Consider the following 26035-nt stretch of genomic DNA (forward strand, 5'->3'; position numbering starts at 1 on the left):
TGTGTACTCTACAGTTCTATCTCAAGAGTCATTTACTGGACAATACCTACGGTTTTTACTATAAATATATGTATATTGGTGTGTGACCGTATTTCTATCACACATGCCACTCAAAGGCAAGGACACCAGTACACAAGTCCCTATACCAAGACAGATCATGACAGAGAAGCAAGGGCTATGCAACAAGGTACTTTCCAAAGCAATTTAAGAGCTATTCCATAGCTATTGGGTTTTAATGGGCTTTATTTTCAACGAGTTTTCTTGTGCTAGAACATGGGTGAGAAATGCTTCTTCTGCAGATTCAGAAGCCAGCTCCCATGAAAATGCATGAGCGGGGCTCGGGCCTCATGGCCGGAGCTGACCAAAGCCGAGAGCTACGGCCAGCATTTACTCCTGGAGATGGTGTGGTCTCCGCAAGGGAGACTAGTCCGTGTGCCTGAATGACTGAAAGGGCTCATGCGCCCTCCACCCCGCCTCTCCTGGTTCAGAGGACAGCAACCTAGGCTGAGTCCAAGTTCATTTAGCAGAGCCAGCCTTTGCCAGTGTCAATCTACTTCCGCTTGGGAACAGAAGCCAGAAGAAGTGTAAATTCATTTCAGATATGCCAATATTTTAAAGAAAAGGGGTGGGGGAGCATTAGTTAAAATTAATTAATAATGTTTAAGTTGACGTTCACGAATCAGTCCAGGTTTCTCATGGTACCCCACTCTTATTTAATATAAAAAGAAAATGTTGTGATGAAACAATTCTTGGTTATTTCAGACTTTCCTGGGGGAGCATCCAGTCTCTTACAAGTGTCTTGTGAGAAAATGCAGAGGTCAGTTCCCATTTTTCTAACCTGGACCCAAATTCACTAAGCAGGTGAACTTTGTCTAATGTCCTAGATGGCCCCATTGCCATTCCAATTCTAGTGTCACCTCTGTGCCCATCAGTGTCTTTGATGAGAGGAAACTTTAAACTGAAATCTGATCTTGGCAGATAATGTGTCTTTTGGTTCTCAGAGGGATATTTCATAGAAATATTGTGCTGTTCATTGCAATTTTTTCATGAAGTTCATTTTCTCTGTCATAATGAGGCCTTCAATTATGGATCGCTGTTGATGAATTACAAGAATTACTTTCCATTTATTCACACATAAGATCCAACATAACATCATTATTGCAACATTATGTCCTTTAACGTCCAGTTTTGCTGTGGGTCCGTGCTCTCTACCAACCATAGCATTGGCAGAGTGAAATGGGGCAGAAATTCTCCACGCTGCACATATAGATTCTCTTATTTGCTCCAGGAGAGTTCATTTTGGATTGTAAATGTTTCAACTTAGATGATAAATAAACCCACTGATATTTCATATAGATTGGTGTTAACATCCTTTTTGGAAGGGCGTTTTCAGATAAATCCAGTTTGTTTGTTTGTTTGTTTTGTTTTGTTTTTTTGTCAGTTTATTTTTGGTTTCGTTTTTCTTAAATCCAAAGGTCGTGGAGAAGTTTTTAGTTTTTGGTTTTTCACAAACTTAGCTCTGACAGTTTTCCCCAAACTACCTGCAGTTTCCCACCCCTTATGAAAAGCTATTTGTGTCCCTAAGGTATAGCTGTATATACTTAGAACATACGCTTTTAGTGATATGCTTGGCAAATAAAAGATGTCGAATAAATGTTTAGGTAAATTCGAACTTAGTTTGCACTCACAGGTGGAGAGTGGAAGTCAAATGGATAATTCTGCATGTGTTTCTTGACTGCTGACCGTGTGCCAGGCATAGTGTTGGGCCCCTGCAACTCCCGTTGGGCTGTGTGGGGGTCTTGGAATTAGAACGAAGCTTCCAATTGGAAAAAGTAATGTTGCGTAGATTCCCTAAATCCTCTTTATTTGAGATGTAATACTACATACATAGGCTTTAATCTCAGAATCTTCTCTATCACATTATAAGAAAAGGATTTTGTGCTTTTTTTTCCCTTTTGTTTTCCCCCCAGACTCCATGGAGAATGTTGTGAATTTCTATCATGTAAGTCTCTGCTCAAAGGTTAAGAATAGAAGTAAATTATATATTCTTTTTATCTATCTTCTATCTATCTATCTATCTATCTATCTATCTATCTATCTATCATCTATTTATCCATCCATCCATCCATCCATCCATCCATCCATCCATCCATCCTCTATCGCCACCTATCTACAGTGATCCAGGACAGAAGTGATGCTAAGAGACTGGTATCCTTACTCCCAAAAATATGAACTACAAAATTCCTTCCTTTTGTCTGCTCGCTCACAACCTGTGATAATGCCGCTCTTTACTTTTTACTCTTCGCATTTACTGAAGGCATGTCTCCACGTGGAAAACAACACGGCTTTAATTCTGCAAATGGAACAAATAGGTATACTAGACTACTTGTTGGCTCTTAGATGTTTAGATGTCACTTTATTGTTTAAGTATATCGGGTCCTTAAGGGGATCTTGTCAGATGTTTTTAACAGCTGTTAAAAGCTCCGAGAATGGAATGGGCAGCGGAAGAAAATCCATTTGAAAGTACCGGGTTGGAAATGAGCCTCTCGCGCTGCTATAAGCTATTCGGGCTCACAACCTAAGGACGGGTGGCGCCCATAAAAGATGGAATGACGACACCCCTAAGGACAGGTGACTCTGTCACTGAAACGTACCACATCGATAATGCCGTTTGGCAAAATGGGGACCCAAACCCAAGTGCCAAACCCATTTGTCATTTTCACTCAGGGACATGAAGAACTTGTAGTTGTCAGTGGTAGGAACGTGCCCACTGCTTTGCCCACACACCGGTCAACTCTTAATTTAGGTGTGCAAGCCCTTGCTCGCTCTCTTTGACAATGTAATACAGAGTAAGATGTCATAACCTGTGCAATGGAAGAATGTATGTCCCATATTGCTGCTCAGCGTGGAGGAAGCAGTTTCAAGGGGACAATACGACCATAGAAAGTGAGCTACAGTTTTAGAAACATTGTTCTTCCGGTTGATACTGACTTGCAATTGTTATTTTAGTATTTTATCAGCTCCAGCATCCATTCATAGCATAATAACACATTTTGTATTTTTTAAAAAATAGATCATTTAGCATTTATACTTTAACATCCCTTCAAATTATTTTTTAAAGATTTTAAAATTAGAAGGTACGTGGAGTTTTTATTTTTCCACACTGAGATTTCCAAGCAGAGTTCTCTCTACAATAAATGAAATTCTCTTCCCATTCTTTTTTCTGCTAATTAATGACTTAAAGCAAATGAAAAACATTTCCATCTTTATTGGTGCTAGAAAAAATGGCTATATTCCTGTTTGTTTGTTTGTTCGTTTCAAATAATATTTAGGCTTGCTTTGTTAGAGTATAAAAGGGAAGCTATAGGCTTTCTATGTCGACTGGCTACAAAGCTCTACGTACAAAAATAGAATAGAAATGAGGTAAGAGGTTCAAGTTCCAAGGTCAAGAATTGACATGTACTGGATGTATTTCATTCCTACACAAAATCATACTACCTCAAAGAGCACAGTTTACAAACTGATGTCCATGGATTGAGTGCAGGTCACAGGCAAGTATTCTTTGACCAGCACTGTGTTTATAAGTTTCTGAATTAGTTGCCAATGTTTAAAAATTTGGAGAGGCTTTCTATAAACTCTTAGTTACCTAGGATCCCCATTCCCACATGGCACGTGCGGCTGGCCCCTTCCCACAGTACACTCCAGTTCCTCACCATCCCTACCGATCCTTCCTGCCTCGCGGATGCAAGCGCCATTAGGAATGGCCATTTACCACAAGCATTCCGATACCGCACGGACTGCTTTACTCATTTACTTGACCTGCTATGCCCCGGTTTTGAATTTGTGGCCACAGTATTTACTGTGGTCGCTGTTAAGAAAGGAGGGAAAGCCACAGAAAAATGTGTGCTATGACCAGGCAGAATGAAAAACTGCCCAAAGAACGCTGCTCAAATGTCAGGATGTGACCATGCGTTCTGAACAACAGAGCTCTTCAGATCTTTCTCTTGGGGGGAATATTTTAGCGACGCGAACGTGCCGCAGACAACATAATCGTCTCCTTCTTTCAGTCTGAAGAAATACCAGCATTTTGCCTTAGTAATGAGAGGATGTTTTAAAGGTTTGTTTCTGTGCTTTTTCAATGTAGAAATTAAATCTGCAATGGGGAACACACTTAAGCCTATTACTGAGCTTCCTATTCCTAATCCCACTCCATCTCACATCCATGTGACTTCCCCCTGGAGAAATATTCTTTTGTAAAAAACCACAACTACATTTTAAGAATCAGTTTCATCCAAATCACACCACAAAGTCAGTTTGCTGGCACTCTGCTGGATCTCATTTTTGACTTGGTTTTGGGAGGCCGTATCTTTATTCTTTTTCCATGTTACATCTACTAACGTATTTTTGATTTGTGCTATTCATCTTCTCCTATATGCTCTTTCTAAAGGCTCACAAAAATGAAAATAATTATCTGACCCGTCTCCCTGATACAAATCCCGTTAGCAGTTTCCCGAACAGAAAGAAGAGTGATTAAGTTAAACTGTAGCTATCTCAAAGCAGAGGACCAATTAGTGGTAGAAATGTCAGTAACCACTTAGTTAGGAATGCTGCCCAGTGATGCTACTGTGTGTCCCACCTGCACGACACAGTCACCAGCGGAAACATTCGGGTTCGTATTAACGAATGCACATACAAATCGAGCATCGAATAAAGACCGCTGAAGGACAATTTCCTTTTTGACAAAACAAAAAAAATTTCATCTCATATAAATGGAAAGAAAAGCATAAGAACAACTCTTTTAAGTCTGAAAGGAAACCAAAGGAAAAGAATGCTCCTGACTCAGGAAAGGCACCACCAGAGACCGGAATCGCCATCTGAGCTGTGATGATCACCCGCGTGGCCATTTCCGCCATCAGCAGCCAGTGCAAAGATAACGACTCGTAAAGTAACAACATTGACAGTAACAAAATGGCAATTACTGTGTGTGTGTGGCTTTTTCAGGCCTCTCTCAGCATATCCGGGATGTCCATTCTCATCGGGCCAGACAGATGCCGTGAAAGCCAGGACATTAGCAAAGGATTTTGAAGAAATCCCTTCATGTTTTGTTTCTGTTTGTGCAAAAATCTCAAGTTGTTTTGTTTGCTTTTGGGGGGGGAGGGCAAATCCCCCAGAGTTCTAAGACCTCAAACCAGCTTCCCAAGAGTCATCTCCTGGGAGGAGATGGCATGGGAGAAGGCCAAGTGTGGGGGGCTTGTTTTTTTGAAAGTTGTACACCTTCCCCAGATATTGGTCTTTGTGGAAGAAGGAGAAGGAGGAGAATGAAGAAGCTCAGCTAAAATGACGCAAGACACTGGCAGCCTCTTTTATTGTATATGAGGTGTTTTTTACTCTTCTGAATCTGAAAAAAAGAAAAAGAAAAAGAAAAGTGTCAATGCTGCCTTTCCCCCCTCCCCCACCTTCTCCACCCTCCAAGTCTGAGGAGAAGAAAATCTGAGGGACAAAAAAAAAAAAAAAAAAGAAGGGAGATCAATTAAACATTTCAACACTAGTCACTGCTGACTCCTTTGTACCGCAATTGTTCTATCCATAAAGGGAAAATCTTGGTGGAGAATTTTAAACACTGATTACATTTGAAACTTTAATAGTTGTTTGAAACTGTACTATCAAACATTTGGTTTATGCAAATGGACATTAAGACACCTTATTTTGCAAGTAAGATGACAGTGACCGCCTGATCAAGTTAATTTGCCTCAAGAGCCAGAAACGAGAGTCATCGAATACCAACAATTTTCATACCAAAAGCAATGTTTCTCTATCAGAATTCTTGCCTCACCCTCATAGGCTTCCCCAAAATATTAAAATCAAGATGTGTCCCAACTAAATTTATTGTGCAGATGGGTAAATCACCCAAATTCTCTACTGGACCCAGAGAGAGGTGGTGGAGGAAGAAGCCACAGACAAAATAGGACTAAGAGAATGGAAATAGATGATACTGGATTTTTTCACCTGTGCAGGGCTCCAAGGGGACCCGAGACCTTAAGAAGGGTAACACTGCCATCTAGAGAGGCGTTAGGAGTCCTTAGAGGACAAGAAAAGTCTCCCATTCAACTAAGGACTAAGATACTCTCTTTATAAGACAATCAAAAGTAGGCAGCAAACTAGTCAGGAGCTAGGGAAGCCATTTCTAATCTATCGTAATTACTGTCAATTCTCCGGTCTCCAGGGGCTGTTGACCCAGGCCTCCTTCCTTATGCTGGTCTTGTGTAAGTTTGCTTTCCGTCAGCACCTTCATCCATTTGGGAGGAGTAACGTAAAAAAGGAAAACTTCCTACCAATCACTTTACTCCAATACTAGTATCAGCAACAAGGGAAAGGTAAAACTCATGCTGAAATCAGGCATTGGGCATTCTCCACTGTTTCTGGTCCCCTGCATGCAGTTTCCCCCACATGGGGGCTGCAAGTCCCGACTCCTCAGTGCCTTCATCAGCAGTTCGAAGTCACATGTAGTAAGACTCCTGTGGGATGGTCATCATAGGATGAGATGTCCCCAGGCCCTTGAATGCAAAACTCAATTTTGTTATGATGAGCTCGGTTGAATTTTTTTCTTAAATAAATGACCAATTGGTTGGGAGGATGCTGGAGGCAGATACCCAGTGACGAGGACCACTGTTATACCCGACGGGCCTCAACCGGCCAACGAGGAAAGTGACGCACTTCCTCTTTCACACAGCCTGGGTTAGAAGACCCGCTGTCCAGAGCGCCAGGTCCCAGAGATGGAAACTAGGCCAGCTAGGGCGTCCATGGGACCCAAAGGCTCCTGAACGATCTTCCTCCCTTTCTAGTCATTGCTTAGGAGAGAGGTAGTAGAGTGTCTGGCTGTGGACCTCCACCCTCCCACCTCCAGGGATGGAGGGAAAGAGTTGGTCAAGAAGTGGAGGGAAGAGGTATAGAAAGGAAGTTTCTATATTTGCGTCATACCTATATTCATTGCCATTAAGCACAGCCAACACTAAAAGAACAAGAGGCACATATTTCGTATCCGAGTCTTGACCTAAGGGACAAGCCCTAGTCTCCCCAAACACATGCACTTTTGAAAGTAACTCCTGTTTATGACTCTTTTAGGTCATTTACTCTAAGGTGGCTAGTATCATAGCCAACTGCAGTTAGATGTTCCACCTCTGACCCCTTGACTGGGGGCGTGGGCAGTGGGAGGAGACATCTTATTTATCTTTACAACTCTTCTTCATACAGTGCAATGCCTGGCACACAGCATATGCTCAACGAATTATTATTTTTTAACAGAAAGTGAATTGAATCTGTATGAGGTAGACGGGACAGACAGAGGTGAAATAATGAGTAGGAAGTTGCTCCCCCCTTTTTCTAATCTTGACTTTCGTTAAATTAAAAAGAAAATCCTAAGTCCGTTGACTTTACATGTTATTCAATAGCAAGGTATGGTATATCAAACATTTCCGTTTCCTGTGATGAAAAGGGTGCCTGCTATGCGGACAGCTCACGCCACACTTCCTCTCCTGAACTTCGAATACTTGATTTGCTTGTTTTTGGTTTCGTGAATTTGTTTCCTACTTAAACTAAAATGGTGGAAGCGTTTTAAACTAAAATTGGGTAAGACTACAAAATATATAAAAATGAGAACATAAAGACTAAATGTGAGAAGCCACTCTGTAATGGAGATGCGTGACTGACTATCTTTGTTAAAGCGGCTCTGAATTCCATTAATTGTACAACTATGTTGGCTTTTTGGAAGCCACGGAAAGAGGTTAACCTTACCTATATTTTTAAGAGTGACTAAAGAGCTGAAATGGAAAGTACCTTCACCCAACTTAAGATGATTAAAAAAATATCTAAGCAAGTGCCATCTCCTCTTCTCCCCTTGACTTAAGACTTCTTACATCTCACAAAGGGGCAGCCAGGAGGGCTCTGAAGCCTGAAGCGTGGGGTTGTATGAATTCGCAGAAACGTATTTACTCTAATGGGATGAATAACAAAGAATGTTTCAGCAACTTCATTTAAAGAAATAGGAGATGGAGATTTCCAACAATGTGGTCTTGTTTATTCCAGCCCTCCAATGCTACTACTGCAGGTACGTGAAGATGCTGCGTAAAACCATTTGGTTTAAAGATAATTGTTTTAAAAAGAATTATAAAGTTCAAGTTAACATGATTTGACTCTACTGACTCTAAAAATATGTATGTAGGTCATAATGTTTATTCTTAGATCACAAGTCAAGCATCTATCTGGTACTGGGCTTAAAAAATATCTGTAAACACTTTTTCACTTTTCTTAGGTTTCTTTTCTTTTCTTTTCTTTTTTTTTTTTACAGCTTGATTTAACTATCGCCCAAGCTCAAAGAAGTAAGCTGACTTGGCTCAATCCCAGAAACTCTTCAACAGCTGTAAACTTTCTACCCAAAACAGCAAAGTGATACTGTAAGCAAAGGATAGTTATGAAAAGCTAAATAGAAAAGAAAGAAAAAAAGAAAGAGAGACAGAGAGACAGGGAGACAGAGAGAGAGAAGAGAGAATGCGTTAGGAAAGAATAAATGTGGTGAAACCAAACCCAATTTTAAGTGTCCAGAAGAATTTCTGTGGGATTTATGGGTGGGTCTTAGTTTGGTTTTGGTTTTTAACAATGATGAAATACTAAATGCAAACAAACAAACATTATTTTAGAAATAGTTTTCAGGATTTATCCAGGCACATAGTTCACTGTTCTAGGTCATAAATGCAAGACAGCTATTTTTAAATGGTTACCACCAAATATCCAAAACACCAATGCATGCTTTCTCCTTGCCCCAAACGATAAGAGGATAGGATTATAGTAGGATTACTCTAGATTCATTTCATATAATACCAACACTACAGCCCTGTGAATAGATGGATAAATTGGTGGATGGGCAGATGAATGAACAGATAGACTAGATGGATGATAGATGATAGGTAGATAGATAGATAAATTTGTACGAATGTATCTTCCTGCAACCTTGTCTATGCCATCAGCTTCTAAAATTTACCCATTTGATCCAAATATATATAATAAGAACAGTACAAAGGATGGTAGTTCTTAGTCCAACCCCTGTGCTCTTTCTTTATCTTTCCTTTGATCCAAGGCATCTGTGCTATCACTGAGGATAATCATGATGTCAAACTTCGATCTTCTAATTTTGCTGCCTTCTCTCTTACTTTATATAGTATGGTCTTTCTTTCCAAACTTAAGGTATATGAATAACTATCTTTGTTCTCCTGACTTACATTCCTCACAGTATTTTACTGCTACTACTCTCTATATTAAGAACCTAGTACTTTACCACCTAAGGAAACAATGAAAACCCTCAACTTTCCAATTGTCCAGGGCCTGACCCACTCTTGAGAAATACGTAAAAGTCAGGTAGCAGCAGCAATTACCCCTCCTCTGGTTCAGGTGAGGGCAGAGTTGTCTGCACACAAGAGTTTTGTTTCTGATCGGTCTTTAAATCTGCTATTTGTGAAAGCCAACAGGAAGCCACAGGCCATGGAGACTAAGGAAGTCCTTCCAACACAGTTACGTGAGGCTGGGATTTTAAACCTCAAACATTCTGACTGCTCTTCACGTTTCTCCCAATTTTTTTTTTAGTTCAGGAAAAGCAATGGAAGATTCAACATGAATGAAAGAAAAGGAAAAAACAAACAATTTTTTTCTTCATGTTTTCCCTGTGGCTCCAGGACAGAAAACAAAAGTAGCATATATTGTAGAGGGCTAACATTTATGAAATGCAGCTGTCGTCACTTGGCAATCAGGCTGCCCTTTGGTGGAGAATGCTAAGAATGAATACAAAGGGGACACTTCGATATTCGCTTGATACTGCCTTTTTTAACAGTTCCACTAGCATATGGGCGTCTAGAAGAGAAATGGTATCAACAATGAAGATATTGCTAGCTCCTGGCTTTGGCACATATTTATTTCAAAGCCAGCTGTTATTTTAAAGAATTTTTTATAATGTTGATAGAGTTTTTTTTGACAAATGTGTTGTTACTTGTGTTTTTCCAATCCCTTGCATAGAGTCTGACAAAATATTTCTAGGAGGAAAACAAATAAATATTTATTTCATGAATACTAAGAAGTTGTTTTAAATCCTGAACATCAGTATCAAGAAAAAAAGAAAAGTCACATTTTCCCCAGTAGTTCCAAAATTGTAATCTCTCTGTCAAACTGGTTCCTTTAACAATATAATGGTACATTAAAAGTGAAACAAAATGTCTAGAAGATAGAGTGAAACAATGAAAGCTTATATACCAATAATTATAAGGGGAAAGTTATTTTAAAAGATTAATTTTGTCATTAAGAAAGAGTACATCATATATTTTTATTTTACAGTTCTACTATGTAGTTATTTGGTAAGGAACTGGAATCAAAACAGCTATGTAAAAAGGATAAATTGATTTTAGAAGTTTTTTTTAGTATAATACAATTTAAATTCTTAAAACTCACCAAAATTATATCATATTATATATATGTAACTATGTACATACATGGACATATACATATATATATGTAACACACAACGCACAATTTCAGCTGCTGTTTTGATATTACAAACATGAATTTCAATAACTAAAACCGACAGGAGGATAATAATAGTTGTATGTGACCTTGTCCCTTTATAATCCACCATGAGGATATCTATTATGCACCTTCCTCCAAAAAGCACTGGATCTAAAACTATAGAAAAGATGCACTGGGTTGAAACAGATGCTTAAAACCAAAAGAGCTAACCGTTCTGATTCGCTGTGACTCATCAACACTAGAACCATGTGTAAATAATAGGATTGGTAACCACCATGCTCTCAAGAGTGTCAGTACATAGCAAAAAGACACAAGGAGATTTTTTGAGTTCATCCAATTTGTTTATTTCCCACCTACATATCATGAATTGGTTAATAGTTTTTCCTCAAATCCATTCAAAAAACAATTATGTTGAGTTTCAGCACTGCTGCACTCACAATAACTTTTATTGTTGGATCAACCTCCAGCATAGCTTCTCAAATTAACTAAAATATGACAGCGAAGTATATCATCCAGATGCATGAGAAAACGGACATCTAAAAATAATATTGCAATTCTCCGGTCCGTTTCTTAACTTTTTGTTGTTTTCCTCTGACAAAGGCATTGGAGTGAAGGGTTAAGACACTTGGGTTATCATACTACTTGAGGAAATAAGGATGTAAATGTTTGAAAGCAAATATTTTATGGATCTTCTCGCTAAATCACAGTATTTACTTATTGTTGCGGCTCTATGTGTTAATCCATATCAATTTGTTAATTAAATGGGTCACTGGAGCTTTCATGGACAACTGGTTAAGGGAAATGGGATGTCAATCAGAATATGTGTGGTTATGATGACTTATCTTAATTGGGACCCAAGGCACTCCAGATGTTTGGTCCCCATGCACTTGTGGAAAATAACCCACAAGGAAGCTTGATTCTCATGTTAAAGGGCAATTCCTTCATTAAAGAAATAGGCCTACTTTGTGTCAATAGGCTATAATGAGATATCTTCCCAGAATTAAGAGGTAACATTAACCCCTGAGAGGAAAACAAGTAAAAAACCCAAAGGATAGGATTAACTATTTGTAAACACTACTTCAAGACAGCAGATGTTGACTTTAGTGGTACGGTCAATGGCGAGGTGTACTGCAAACGAATCATTGCTAAAAACAGTGAAGCACTAAAGTTATATGAGTTAAATTTTTAAAGTAAATTAGAAAGGATTCAAGGTTATTGTTATAGTAGTTCTGTCTTAGGTGTGAGAGATAAGAACAGTGTAATATTCCTATGTTTGGGTGCTCCCAGAACCATTTGCCATCCTTGACTTATTCTACCTGGCACAGTTCATGATCTTGGTATACTGTTGGGGATGTGTAAACCTTATGAAAATCAGGTAGGCTACAGTGGGAGATAAATGAGAAAGATACCAACATATCTGCTTGCAGAATCTGTGGGGAGAGAGAGAGAGAGAGAGAGAGAGAGAGAGAGAGAGAGAGAGAGAGAGAAAGAAAGAAAGAAAGAAAGAAAGAAAGAAAGAAAGAAAGAAAGAAAGAAAGAAAGAAAGAAAGAAAGAAAGAAAGAAAGAAAGACAGCCTAGTAAAAGAAGTACCATGGACGAATGTCCTTGCACTGTCAGGATGATGCAGGGTATGCAAGCTGGCCCTATCCATCTTGGCAGTCCTATCCCAATAACTAAAACAGATATGTCAGGATATTCTACTTTGAAGTAACAACTTGCCTATTAACTCCTCTCACATTCTCATCCTGCAAGCAACCTTCTGATATGAATTGACTTCCCGGGTAGGTTTGCCTTCAGGAGAAAGAAACCACTAACGGGCCAGCCGACACAAGCATTCTGGCGTATATAGAGGATGTAGTTCGTATTGCACATCAGTGATTGGACAGTCACCCCCATGCACTGGTCATGAGCATTCAACCTCCTGTCAACAAGTCTTCTGCAACGTAATCAACTCTTTGTCTGCCAATGTGTTCAACCTTTCTTGCTGGTCTCTATAATACCACACACACACACACACACACACACACACACACTCTATGCTCCCAGATGAAGGAATTGCATATTTCCCAGACAAGACAGTTCTTACGCACAGAACAAAATGAAGAACCACAAAGTGGATTTCACTTCAAGAATCCTCAAGATTCCATAACCTCTTCTATTACTAAAATGTCTTATGCATAGCTTATGCAACGTAAATTGGGGGATGCTATCCTCTAAGACTTGTGAATACATTTGATTCTGACTAAAATTATATTGACAGTTGCTTAGAAACAAATAGATCTTTTAAAAATTGAGAAAAATACTCAATGAATAAAAAATGCCCAGTAACATCCCCATGTCTAGGGTCTATGGGATTGATTCAAATAGGTGTGCGCTGAAGATGAATAAACATGTTCAAGTGTTTTTATGGTTCTGCATGGACCGATATACAGCTAGCATTAGCTACAAGTGATAACAAAAAGCCCTGTGGGAAGAAATAGCATGGACTGGAACAATGAGGTGACAAAAGAAGGCATCAAGGTTTAGATGGGTCTGAAATAGAGCGTTCTTTATTCTTGTGTCTAAACACAGCCTAACGCCATTATCTTGAGTAGTATGGAGGGAAATATCTGGAAGAAAGAATAAGGTGAATACGACTCTCTGAGATGAGAATACTGGGATATAGGTGTCTGTGAAGATATGAAAGCTGATGAGAGCGTCCACGAATGCATGCCTCCTGAATAATGATCAACGTACATTTGCTGCTGCTCAAATCTCTAGACATGAACCTAAGTCAGAAATAATCTCTGTTGTAAAGACAGCCATGTGTCTCTCCCTGCACGCTGTTATTTGACTGTTTCCTTCCTGGATCGGAAGAAGAGAACACACTTCTAGGCCTGTACAGGCCCCATCTCTCTCATCGCCAACTCCACTGAAAAGCAAGTCATGATGCCCAGGCTTTTTGGCAACTAACAAAAGTTTTCAACTTTATTTAAAAACTAAGAATGTTAAATAAAAGGTTCGGACTATATCCTCCCACCGTTTTGATTAATAACTTGTTATATCTATTATAACAGAATGAAAGACATCTAAAAAATTCAAGCCATCGATCCCACTTATTTACTACATTCCAAACTAACTTAGTAGGGAGCAGCTAAAAAGGAAACAGAAAGAAGACATTCACTTCTGTAAGTGACTCTTGTGAGCCCTATAGCAAGTCAAGGTCATGAGATATCAGTCTTGTGAATCACAGACAAAGCACAGACAAATTCCTCTAATGTACTCAACAAACTTTTAAATCACAACTGGTTGTTCTATGCAAACAAGAATATTGGCTCCCCTGCCTCTGACATTTTTCCTGCAGTGAAGTCCTAAAGAGAACATAAGCAACTTGAGAAACATTCGGAAAGAGTGGCTATAAGGATGCCAGTTCCTCACAAAGGAGATGAGATGACACAGTTGTGTCCTGACAGGCACAGTGAAGTAGAGAGCTAAGAAATTATTAGGTGCATATAATATGCAAGTGTAAAACCATCTCCCCACACTTACGCTTTGTTTTGTTTTCTCTCCATATGGCTTTTAATTTAGCTTTTAATTTGCATTTCTCCAACGATGTCGATGAACATTTAATGTGCTTATTTGCTAGTTGTACATCTTTGATTAAATGTTTAAATTTTTGGCATGTTTTTACTTGAGTCATTTGTTTTCTTATTATTGAATATTGAGACTGACTTGTATCTTGATATATACAAAGAAATCAAATATTCCTTTGAAATTATTCTCGTTCAATCTGTAGACTACTATTTCATTCTTCTAAAGATGCTTTTGTAGCTCTAGAAGATTGTATTTTATTTATCAATCTGTTCTTTTGTTTGTACTTTTGATGTCATATCTAGGAAATCTCCTCATCCAAGACCACAAAAAAATTCTTCCTGTGTTCTTAACTAGAAGTTTCATAGTTTTACATTTTAAATTTAGGTTTGTGGTCCATTTTATGACCGTTCTAAGTTAATAATCTATCCTACCATCTACTTTAAGCTAATGTTTGTATAAGATGTCAAGTATAGATAGAAGTTCACTTTGCGAGTGGATATCCAGTGGTTCCATCACCACTTGCTGACTATCCTTTCTCTACGTAATGCTCTTTTCAAAAATAAGTTGTCCACATACATGGAGATCTACTTCTAGACACTCTATTCTAATCCACTGATCCATTTTTCTATCTTGACGTTAACATCATACTGCCTTGATCACTACAGCTTTAAAACTCTTGAAATTAGGTCAACTTTTCCCTCCCTTTTCCAAATTGCTTTGTCTATTATGGATACTTTGCATTTTCATGTAAATTTCAGTATCAGTGTCAATTTCTACCAAAAAAAAAAAAAACTGCTAGAATTTTAATTGGGATTGTATAAGCTCTATACATCAATTGGAGAGAATTTAAATTCAAATATCTCTGGAAAAAACCCTAAATATTTGGAAATTAAATGACACATGTCTAAATAACCCTTAGGTCAATATAGAAATAAAAATAAAAACTGGAAAGGATTTAAAACTTAATGTGAATAAAAATGTAACATGTAAAAATTTGTGACCCGCCGCTAAAGCAGCACTTAGAGGAAATTTTACAGAACTAAATGCCTATATTAAAAAAGGAAACAACCTGAAACTAATACTGAATATCAACTGTAATTTAAAAAATTTTAAATAATAAAATAAACATAAAACAGGAAAAAAAGGTTTCAAATCAATGACATTAACTTCCACCTTAAGAAACTAGAAAACCAAGGAAAACCAAGCCCAAAGGCAAGCAGAAGAAAGGAAATAATAAAAATCAGGTAAGGAATCAATGAAACATAAACAGAAAAGCAATGGAAAATATTAATTACAATGACTGATGAAATTTATTAACCTTTGCCAGACTGGTCAGGAAAAGAGAGAAAACACAAATTATCAATATAAAAAATGATAATGTCACGATAGGTTATATGGCTAGTAAAAGGATAACCAAGTAATATAAATATCCTTACGCCAATTTAATTCTACTGTGACCTATGCACGTATTTTGTATGGCTTGTTTCATGTCCCAGAAACTGATCTATATTGGTAAACGTTCTGCGTACACTCAAAAAGAGTGTGTGTCCTCCTATTATTGGGTGTCGTCGGGGTGCCGACTAGGTCGAGTTGGTGGGACAGTGTTGTCTCAGTCTTCTTTCCATTGCTGATTTTACATCTACTTATTCCGTCTATGATTGAGAGGATATTAAGGTTTCCAAACACAATGATGAATTAGAATTTTATTTTTTTGCTTCACTTCAGGTATTTGGCTGCATAAATGTAAAGGATTATTATATCTTCTTGATAAATGGACAAGTTTATCATGAAATGAACTTCTTTATCCCCAGCGATAGTGTTTGCTACAAAATCTACATTGTCAGAGCTTTTTTTCTTGATTACTGTTACCTTGGTATACCATTTTCCATCCTTCTACTTTTGGACTATTTGTGTCTTTTTTTTATATAGAAACAGAGTATATTTGCATCTTACAATCTTAAATTTCCTGCCTTTTAATTGGGATGTTTAGATCATTTTTATTTACTATGATAACTGTGATTTGCTTAGTTTTGAGTATATAATCTTGTTCGTTGTTTCCTATTGGTCTCATCTGTTCTTTGTTCCCTTATTATTTTTCTACCTTCTTTTGGATTATTTTCATGATTCCATTTTATCTCTTTTGTTGGCTTATTAGTTTTATGTCTTTGTTTCATAACTTCAGTAATTGCTTTAAAGTTTATAGTACATGCTCTTCATTTTTCTCAAACTATCTCCAAAGGATATTATACTACATTATGTATAATATTAAAACTTTACAATAGTAGATGCTTCTATTTCTTCCCTCCCAGCTTTTATGCTGGTCATATAATTTAGTTTAGTTTTATATATGTTATAAACCAAATGATATTATTATTTTGTCCAAATAGCCAATTATCCTTAAGAGATTTAAATAATAAGAAAAGTCTTATCATTTATCTTTCTTGTTTCCATTTTTAGTGCTCCTCATTCATTTGTACAGATCTGTCTTTCCATCTGGGACAGTTATACTTCTGCCTTTCTTTAACATTTCTTGTGGTGTGCATCTACTGGTGATGAGTTCTTTCAGTTTTTAATATATGAAAGATATATTTTCTGGGTATAAAATTATTTATTTATTTTTAGCACTTTAAAAATATTGTTCATTGTCCCCTACTTGATTGTTTCTGATAAGAAATCTATAGTTATCCTTATTTTTGTTCATCTGTAAACATGTGATATTTTTTTCTTCAGCTGTTTTTAAATTTTTCTCTTAATCACTGGTTTTAAGTAATTTCATTATGATATGCTTTCTTGTAATTTCCTTCATATTTCTTGTGCTTGGACTTTATTAATCTTCAGTCTATGGATTTATAATTTTCATCATTTGGTACAATTGTATCCATTTTTCATCAAATATTTTTCTTTCCTCCTTCCTCTCTTATTTCACGGACTCCAGTTACACATACATTAGGCTGCTTAAAGGTGTCTTAGAACTCACTGATGCTCAGTACAACAATTTTTATTCTCTTTTTTTCTGTATTTCATTTTGGATAGTTTGTATTGCTAACTTTTCACTACTCTTTTCTTCTACAATATCTAATCCCACCCAGTGTATTTATCATTAATCTCAGACAATACTATTTGGTTAATATCATCCACTGTATTTTTCCTATAAGACATTGTGTAGTTTTCACCTCCAGAAATTTGATTTTGTTTGTTTTATATCTTTCATGTCTCTACCTTATTGAGTACTGAATGCAGTTCTTTGGAAACACTTTGATCTTTTTATGTTTCGCTTTTAAGATTTGTTAGGTTAGACCAAAGCAGCATTTATCCCATGCCGATTGCCCCACTACTAAGTCAAGACAATCATAAGTATTCTACCCATTTGCCTTCAAGGTATTCAAGTCTGGCTAACAGAAATAGGTACTTTTCCCGCCCTATGTAAAATGTGACATCAGGACTATTCCCCCTAATCCTCCTGAAAGATTCCTTTGTAGTCTCAGGTAGTTTCATCATTGTACAGGTCAAATATTACTCTGGTGAAAACTCTTCAGATCTCTGTAGTTCTCTGTCTCTGCAGCTCTCTCCTCTCAGGTACTTTACCCTGTTAACTGTAGCCACCTTGCTCTCCCTGGATCCTTATTTGACTCCTCAACTAAAAGAGCCCCTCAGATCTGCCTGGGCTCTTCTTCCCTCTACTGCCCGGAAACCCTCTCAAGCCAGTAAGCTGGGGAAACTGTAGGGATCACTTCATTTGTTTCTCATCTCTCAGAGATCACTGTCCTTCATTTCATCATGTCCACTAGCTTGAAAACCTTTCTTCCACGTTTCCTTTTATTCTTGAAAGTTTCAAGAGGAAGGGTAGACCTATCCTTTGTGAGACCTCTTTGACAGAAGCAGATGCTCTACAGATTATCTTTCGTCCACTCTTTCCACACTTTAACTGACTTTTAAATTTCATGGACCAACATCTTTAAATATTTCAATTCCCAAACATCTGATAAATGAGAAATTCTTGCTAAACTCCCTCCCTGTGACTTAACAAATAACTCTGCCAGGCCTGATTATAAACAATCTTTTGAGAGCCACAAATAGTGATGATCTCAGCTTTCTGTTAATGTAATCAAGTAAAGTTAAGGGCAAGTTCATATTTCAAGGTAACTAAAAAAAAAAAAAATATGGCAGGTCCAAGAGACTAGGGTATTTCAAATATGACTAAAAACACACTAAAAATGATTCACTCATCTGGTAACACACAAGTCTCTCAATATAAAAGTGTCAATCTCCTGAGAGAATCTTGGCTCAGACGCCCAGATCTTGGTGTGTTAGTGCATTTATTCTAAAGAGTAAGCAAGGTATTTTCAAAGGACATTTATTCTTTGAAGGCAGTAAGAAAATTAGTGCTGCAGGGTACCAAACAGCACCCCAGTAGTCCGACAGAGATAATGTATGACTGCAGTACATGCTCCTTCCCACTCCGCATGCCCCAACTCACTGGAGTTTGGGAATAATCAACTCTGGTCCAGTTTCCATTGAATTTCTTTCTGAATGCATACAATGTTGAAACTTCAGACCATAGTGGGCTTAATCACACTGGGCGCTGAGTTGTGCTTAGAAATGCCCTCTCAAAAATTAGGCGGAACTGGTCATATTGATTTCTGAGGGTTAGATCAGGGGTAAGGGGGCATTAAAAATAGCTAAATTGACTCTCCTTGGTCATTAGATATAACAGAATCTGTTAAAAAGAAACATTCCAAAACGTATCTGGTTGTTACTATACAGTTTTTAACAATCACTCTACTAATCTATGTATCATTTTTAAATTTTTCTAAAGTAAAGATATTTGATGACTAAAGGGGAAGGAGTAGCTGAAACTGATCAATCTCTCTTCCATTTCATGCCACCAAGAATTAGCTTTAGTCTCGGTAAAGATTTTGGGCTTAGAAAGCACAAGTAACTAAGGCCCAGTGGTCTAAGACCCAATAACACCAAAGCAGAGATAATGACTGATGTCATGTTAGTGCATCAATGGGTCCAGGCTATGGGTTTATAGCTAACACCATTCTCCTCCACTGTGTATCTGCTTGTTTGCGTTATCTTGACTTGGCTCTAATGATGTCCAGCAAAAAACATATTCAAACAAATTTTACGTATAACAGCTTCTGGGTAAGAGACTGTCATTTGAATTCTATATTATCTCTGTGCAATTCATGACTTAGTCACAATAATTCGAAGAGGGTATATTTACTAGGTAAATGGTTTTTATTTGCACAAATTGGTGAAAAATTACACTTGTGTGTTCTCGAGATATTACACGATAAGACACTTGGAGTCAATTATTTGAATGACCTTAAAGAAAAGTTTTAAGAACTGATTTCATGTATGTGAGTGTGCATGTGAGGAGCTGTGTTCAAATGTCTTCTTACTCCTCACCTTGTTCTCCAATGGTGTTATAACCGAACTATCCAAACAATAGCTTAGCATCCAATACGAGGTCTCTAGGGAGGTGGGATTCCAAGAGGGCAAGACACTAACAAAAACTACTCCCTGAAAACTTTCATTTTTAGTTTAATATCATATACACGTATGAGGAAAATAACTAGAAATGAGCCCATGTTACAACTGAAACAGGAGATTTATACAAAAAGCAAGAGTCGTTTTCTTAACCCGATAGTTCCAAGGTTGGAGGGTAATATAATTTGAACTTTCAGGGTTTAGAAAGAGTAGGATGTTGCTTACAGAAAGCAAAACAAGTGCTCATGGAGCACACTGCAAGGGAGGCGTGGTCTAACGGGTTTGGGTTCTCATCCTGTATTCTACAGCTATGGAAGTCTTCCAGCACGCGAGGATCCAAACATAATGATAACGCTGCACACACTTCTGTTTTTGTTTTCACCGAAAGGAATACTCATTAAAGGTAAAAAACGTGAAAACTGAAAACACGAAGCATCTCCCACTGGTACCACACAATTCATGATTGAAGGCTCATATTGGATTCCATTAGAATCAGCAAGTCCAGAATCAACATTTTGTAAAGTTTACAATGAAAAATGTCAGTGGGAAAAAGGAAAAAAAAAAAGCATAGAATGCATTTGTGATGGAGAAAGTATGGTGAAGGGGAAGAGATACAACAATAATTCATAAATTATTGAAAAAGTGATAACAGTGCTCTTTAAATGTAGTTTTCTTCAGGGTATAATGTAAGAACATATTAATAACCACGATTTCAATTTTAGGTAGAACTCTCACAAGCTTGCATTAAGTTGCACATTTTATGGAAAAATGAAATGAAAATTATGCTCTTACCATCTGTTTTCTTTGAATCATTTCCGACATTAGATTGATCCTTCTTGTCTGCTTTATTTTTACCATCTTTCAAGTCACCTGAAAGCAATAAACATGACAAACAGTATATGTAGACACCTAGGAGGAAGTTATAAATATCTTTAAATCTGTCAAGGTAAAAAAAAAAAAAGTACAGTATAATTTCAGTCACAATGGGGCACACGTCTGAGCATAAATATCCTTTAACCACATATTAGGTCCTGGATATTGGATCATAATCTGGAAATAAGAACCGAAAGTTTCTGTTAAACAGGGTTGTACTTAAGTCAATGGTCATTCAGGAAAGGCAGTTCAACATTATCATTAGGCTGTGGAGTGAAAAAAAGCCTAGGTTAAATGTAAGCTATATCAATTAATAGCTATTTAACTGTTATGTGCCTCAGTCTCCTTCTCTGTGAAATGGGCATATTAATATCTACTTTATAGGCATAATTTATAGAAAAATGAACTTAAAGTATTGAATGTGGTATCTCACACATCACTATATTACTCAATGACTTGTTGTTATTCTAAAACAGCCATAAATGGCTTTCTAATTAAGGAGCCTGTCAAAATGTAATTTGCAAAAGTAAAAAATGATATGCATGCAAATGTAGAATGAACATGCCAAAAAACTCAGTTCATTCATGCATTTGTGAGGGAATGAGTGAGACAGTAAGAGAAGTTCCAGGAGTATTTAGGGAACTGGGTATTTGTAGGTATTTTAGAAATAGGTTAAAATAAGATTGCTAGGTTAGAGACAAAACCAGTTACATCCTGCAAGGCAATAAAACCATAACCACTGGGGTGATCTCCTCTACCAATTAAAAATCTACAAGTTAGCATACAAATTCACAGTACCTGGGCTTGAGCCAAATAATAAATGACAAAGTTAAACAAAGTCATGCTCTCCTAGAGGAAGGGTCAGCAAACTATGGCCCCTAAGCATATCTGGCCTGCTACCTGTTTTGTAAATAAAGCTTTATTGGAACCTAGTCACACTCTTTTATTTATATACTGTCATGGCTGCTTTCATGCTGCAATGGCAGAGTTGAATAGTTACAACAGAGATGCGCAAAGCCAGGAATATATTCGCTATCTGGCCCTTCACAAGAAAATTCTTCAGACCCTTGCATAAGATAAATAATCCTTGGGCAGGTCTGTTCCCTTACCAATTACTAAAAGCGTAGCTTTCTTTTAAGCCTGCATAAAACAAAGAACAGATTACTACTAAAATACTGCTACTTACTGAAGCAAAAAGATCCTAATAATAATTGTAACTCGGAAGTAGTGAGCAGGGCTCAAGATACATTTTATTTTGCTTTCTTTGTACCAGAGAGTGTGCTAAATGCTTTGTATGTATCATTGCATTGAATTCTTTTAAAAAACCCCATTATGAAGGTACTACATTGAAAGGAGACAAATTCATCAAAAGTTAATTCACTAAATGATCAATTTGATGAAGAAAACACAAAATAATTAAGGGTGTTTTCCAAGTTTGAGTTTTCTCTTTCGTCACACGCTGGTCAGCCCAGCTGTGTTGAGTGCGGTGAATGGCCAATGCCTTTTTCCACACACTGCCCCGGCTTACTCCTGCCCCTAACCTTGCATGTGGCAAAGTGATTTTGAGCAAAGTGATTTTGCTTAAACTGACTTGTAGAGAACTGAGGTAAAGCTCATATCATCTCTATTTTACGACTATGGAAACTAAAGTTTAGATAAAGTAATTTATCACGATATATACCAACGAGTCTGATTCTAGAGACCAAGCTCTCGGCTACTTACTGTATTTTGCAACTTCCCTGTAAAGCTCACGTTTTAGATTTCAAGCCTCTCTTGACTGTTGCTATTTCTAAAGGTCTTCGACCTAAAGACATAAATGGTGGTCTGAGGATAATTCAAGATCCTTTGGGGCCGTGATGTATTCTGCAAAGTAAGTACTTTTAATGGAATTTGACAAATTCTAAACTAAGTTAGGAATCAATAAACTCTCCAAATTTTCCCTTATTCTTAATTCTGATGGGACGCACTGGCTGGAGAGATTGGAGGAAGGGCAATTGATGCTGGCCAGGGTACAAGCAGGAGTCGTTTAAGTGAAGGACACAGTACTTTGGTCAAAATAGATGAATGCTCCTGGAGTCACCATGAAACAGTCCCAGTACTGGCTTTTCCCTGTTTTAAGAATGGCAGAGATGACCCTGAGGATCTTGAGACCTGTAGTCAACTAATTCCCGGCAGAAAAATGACCTTTCTTTATGAAATGAGCCTTCGTATCCCAATGAACACTACGTTAAGCCCTCTATTTTGCCCTGGCCTGGAGCTTTATCCACAGCTGCAACAAGACAAGGATGTCTTCTTCCAGAAGTCAGCAGGAGTGCTTCCACTGCCAGACGCCAGCTAGCAGTCGGTGGCAGCCTGCCTTCTCCTCAGTCAGGGCTGGGGAGGCTGAGGGAGGAAGTGTCTTGATGGAGACCAAGGTTTAGGAGATCCCATCATTGCTGACAGGGGGCCAAAGCCCTAGAACCCCAGTTAACTAGTGTCCTTCAGCTCTGACCTAGAAATGCCTCGGGCAGCCACAAAGAGGATGCCGGGAAAGCGGCACACACTTGTTTGATGATGTTCCTTGCACAGAACCTATTAGGTAATTTCCCATGGGTTGTATGTGGTGCAGTGGTCGATGTGAGCTGTGATTCAATAAACGGGGGGAAACAAAAGAGCTTTTTGGTGCAGTTATAAATCATTTTAATTAGGCTGCTGTAACACAGTCCCGATCCACCATTCGCCTTTCTGATTATTGCTCTAAATTGATTTCTTTTCCCACCTCTCATTTAATACTAATTTTTTTAAAGGGAAATAGTAGGTTACTGCTTACTCTGGGAAATAAACACAGTTGTAAAATCAACCCAGGCTAGCCGAAGACTCAGGCTCCTGCTTTGTTTCTTTCAGGCTCCCCCAATCGTCTTTAAAATAAATGATTGTCACTGCTCCTCTCTCTGGGCACTCGTTTATACCCCTCTCAATGACGCACGTTGTGACTGGCACATTTGCGTTCATTGGTTTCTCTCCCTGACCAGACGAGGGGTTGGCAAACCCCCCTTGGGCCAAACCTGGCCCCACTGCCTGCTTTTATATGGCCCACAAACTGAGAATGGTTTTCCCATTTTTAAATGGTTGGAGGGAAACAAGAATATTTCATGATATGTGAAAATTATGTAGAATTCAAATTTTAATTTCCAGAAAATTTTACTGGAACACAGCCACACTCACTTGTTTACATAATATTTGGAGCTGTTCGCACACCAAAATGGCAGTGTTAAGTCACTGCAACAGAAACTGTGTGGCCTACAAAGCCTGACATAGTTGCTATCCAGTCCCTTACAGAGTGTTCCAACCCCTAGGATACACAGAGTATAAGCTTCTTGTGGACAGCAGCCAAGTCTCAATATCTCTCCAATTTCCTACTCTCCCTAACAGCACTGAAACTTGCACATGATAGCAACATGCTGGTTATGGAATATAGAATCTGGACTTGCGCAGACCTGAGTTTGACTTGAAATCCCTACTTAGTGGTTGTTTGCCCTTAAGCAAGTGATCTAATCTCTCAATCTCCATTTCCTCATCTGCAGAACAGGGATGAGCATATCTACCTCGCAGAGTTGTTAGGGCTTTTAAATGATTTAGTGTAGGTGAAATCTCATGTATGGTGTCTGCCACATCTATGTTAAACATTCAGTAAATGTTAATGATATTATACTGACTATCTTTATTAAGGAAAAGACATTTTTAAGCCACTCTCCTAAAGGAAAAAAAGTTGGGAAGGAGCATGCCTTGCCTCGCTCACCAGCCCTTACCTACTCCTCCATTGGGAAGGAGAGAGACTCGTGTGAAAGGAAGAGTCGGATATGCACAGCTCAGCCCAGTCACCCATTTCTTCAGCCCCCAGGCCCCTTTGAGATGTGTTTTCCAGAAGATGCACACCTTTCCTGTCACCCCAGAAGCAGCCTGCTGGGGCGCTCGTGAGGGTGTGAAGGGGCGAGTTCTGAGCCCGCCTGCTCCGCCAGGGTCTGCTTGGCTAAGCTCCGTTCAGGACAGACACGTGAGAAGCCCATGCCCTCAGCGGACCAAGTCCACGTTTTCCAACTCTGCTCCAGTTGCGGTGGAGCTAACGTTTCAATTACGAAATTTCTGAGCCTGGTTTCTCTCTCTTAATTCGTTCTGACCTCAGGGAGAAAAGGAGTATGCTGCATGACTCTGTAAAACTCCGACAGGCGCATCATCAATGCTTCTTAAATGGAACGTATTTTCTAGACTGCGATGCACTTGAACAGAAAACAGACTAGTCCCGAGCAGCCTCTGGGACCAGGCTGCTGAGGGGCAGGACGCGTCGAACGACAGCCTTGCCTGCCCGCTGGGGTGGTCGTGGAGCGACCGGAGGGAGTTTATGCAATATCCTTGGAACTTGGTATGTCATCATTAATATATATTAAAATATCGTTTTCTAGTTTTACGTTTATATATGTTAATTGTGAAAATAAATTGAGAGAATTACGCTAATCACTTTCTACATATTTCTCATTCCCAGGCTGTGTACAATAATAGCTCGAGCACCTGCCCCTACCACGCAGGTAAGAGAATATATGTAAAAAGAAAACTCAAGATCACATCTGGCATATAGTGAATAATGTATTTGTTTTATCATCATCATTTTGCTATGATAATTATTGGAAGCTCTCATGTGGCCCATGCACATTTTACAGACGGAGTGGATGGTTAAGTAACGTGGCCAAGGCCACCGAGAAGTTGACATGAATCCAGGCCTGTTTGATTGCAAAACTCCTTTGCCACAGCCCAGCACTTGAAAGTTCCAGAGAATGAGATTCTTGCCCTTCCCTAAACAAGGTGACCAGTTCCACGTCCCTTAGCTCACCCTGTTCTCACTGGCTGAGGCATCCTTGTCTCCCACTTGACCTGCAAATTTTAGGACTTAAAACCCAGTTAAGACTTCACCTCTCTTGAAGCCTTCCTTGACATTCACCCCACTGCACGAACCTCAGACCCAACGATGCCAATGTCTCTTGGCAATTCATCTGCCATGCCACTACTGTTACTTGCTCACATTGTCCTCAAATTACCTCTGAAGATGTCTATTAAATGGTAGACTTCTCGTGGCTTTTCCATTTTCTAAATCCCCAGTGCCAAGCACAGAGTTTAGCACATAGTTGTTAATCAATGAACACTTGCTGCATTAAATATAAGAAATCACCAACTATATGCACACTGCAGTGACCAGCTCATCCCAGTTTGCCCGGAACTGTTCCGGTTTTCCTGAATCCCAGGAAACCCCTCTGTCTCGGGCAAGCTGGGCTAGGTGCGTACCCTAAGGTACGTACTCACATACAGGTGGACACACACTGCAGAATGGGCGTTACCAGCCCTGCAGGGGGATAGTGGGTATGGGAGACCAACCTTCTGATCACCCAGTCATGCAGTAAGCACTCAGGACACACTGGGATGGTTCACAGTAACTTCCGTAGTGAGCAAGCAGCGCTGGGCGGTCTCCAGTACAACCGGAAAGGGCCCAAAAGGAACGAA

At 38.7% G+C, this 26035-nt stretch overlaps 1 protein-coding gene across 7 annotated transcripts in view; it reads right to left on the reverse strand.

Moving 5' to 3' along the window:
* Window positions 1-26035, reverse strand: part of PDE1C (phosphodiesterase 1C) — a 454332-nt gene that overhangs the window by 24547 nt on the left and 403750 nt on the right. For 5 of the 7 annotated variants that reach the window (XM_016160242.2, XM_036230466.1, XM_016160226.2 and 2 more), the window contains one exon: window positions 20426-20503. In XM_016160242.2, the coding sequence (XP_016015728.1) occupies window positions 20426-20503 (78 nt within the window). Of the gene's footprint in view, window positions 1-1951; window positions 5399-20425; window positions 20504-26035 lie in introns of those variants that run through there. The other 2 variants (XM_016160237.2, XM_016160250.2) reach the window with 1 other exon arrangement.

Source organism: Rousettus aegyptiacus, unplaced genomic scaffold, assembly GCF_014176215.1.
Source record: "Rousettus aegyptiacus isolate mRouAeg1 unplaced genomic scaffold, mRouAeg1.p scaffold_m13_p_13, whole genome shotgun sequence".
NCBI lineage: Eukaryota > Metazoa > Chordata > Mammalia > Chiroptera > Pteropodidae > Rousettus > Rousettus aegyptiacus.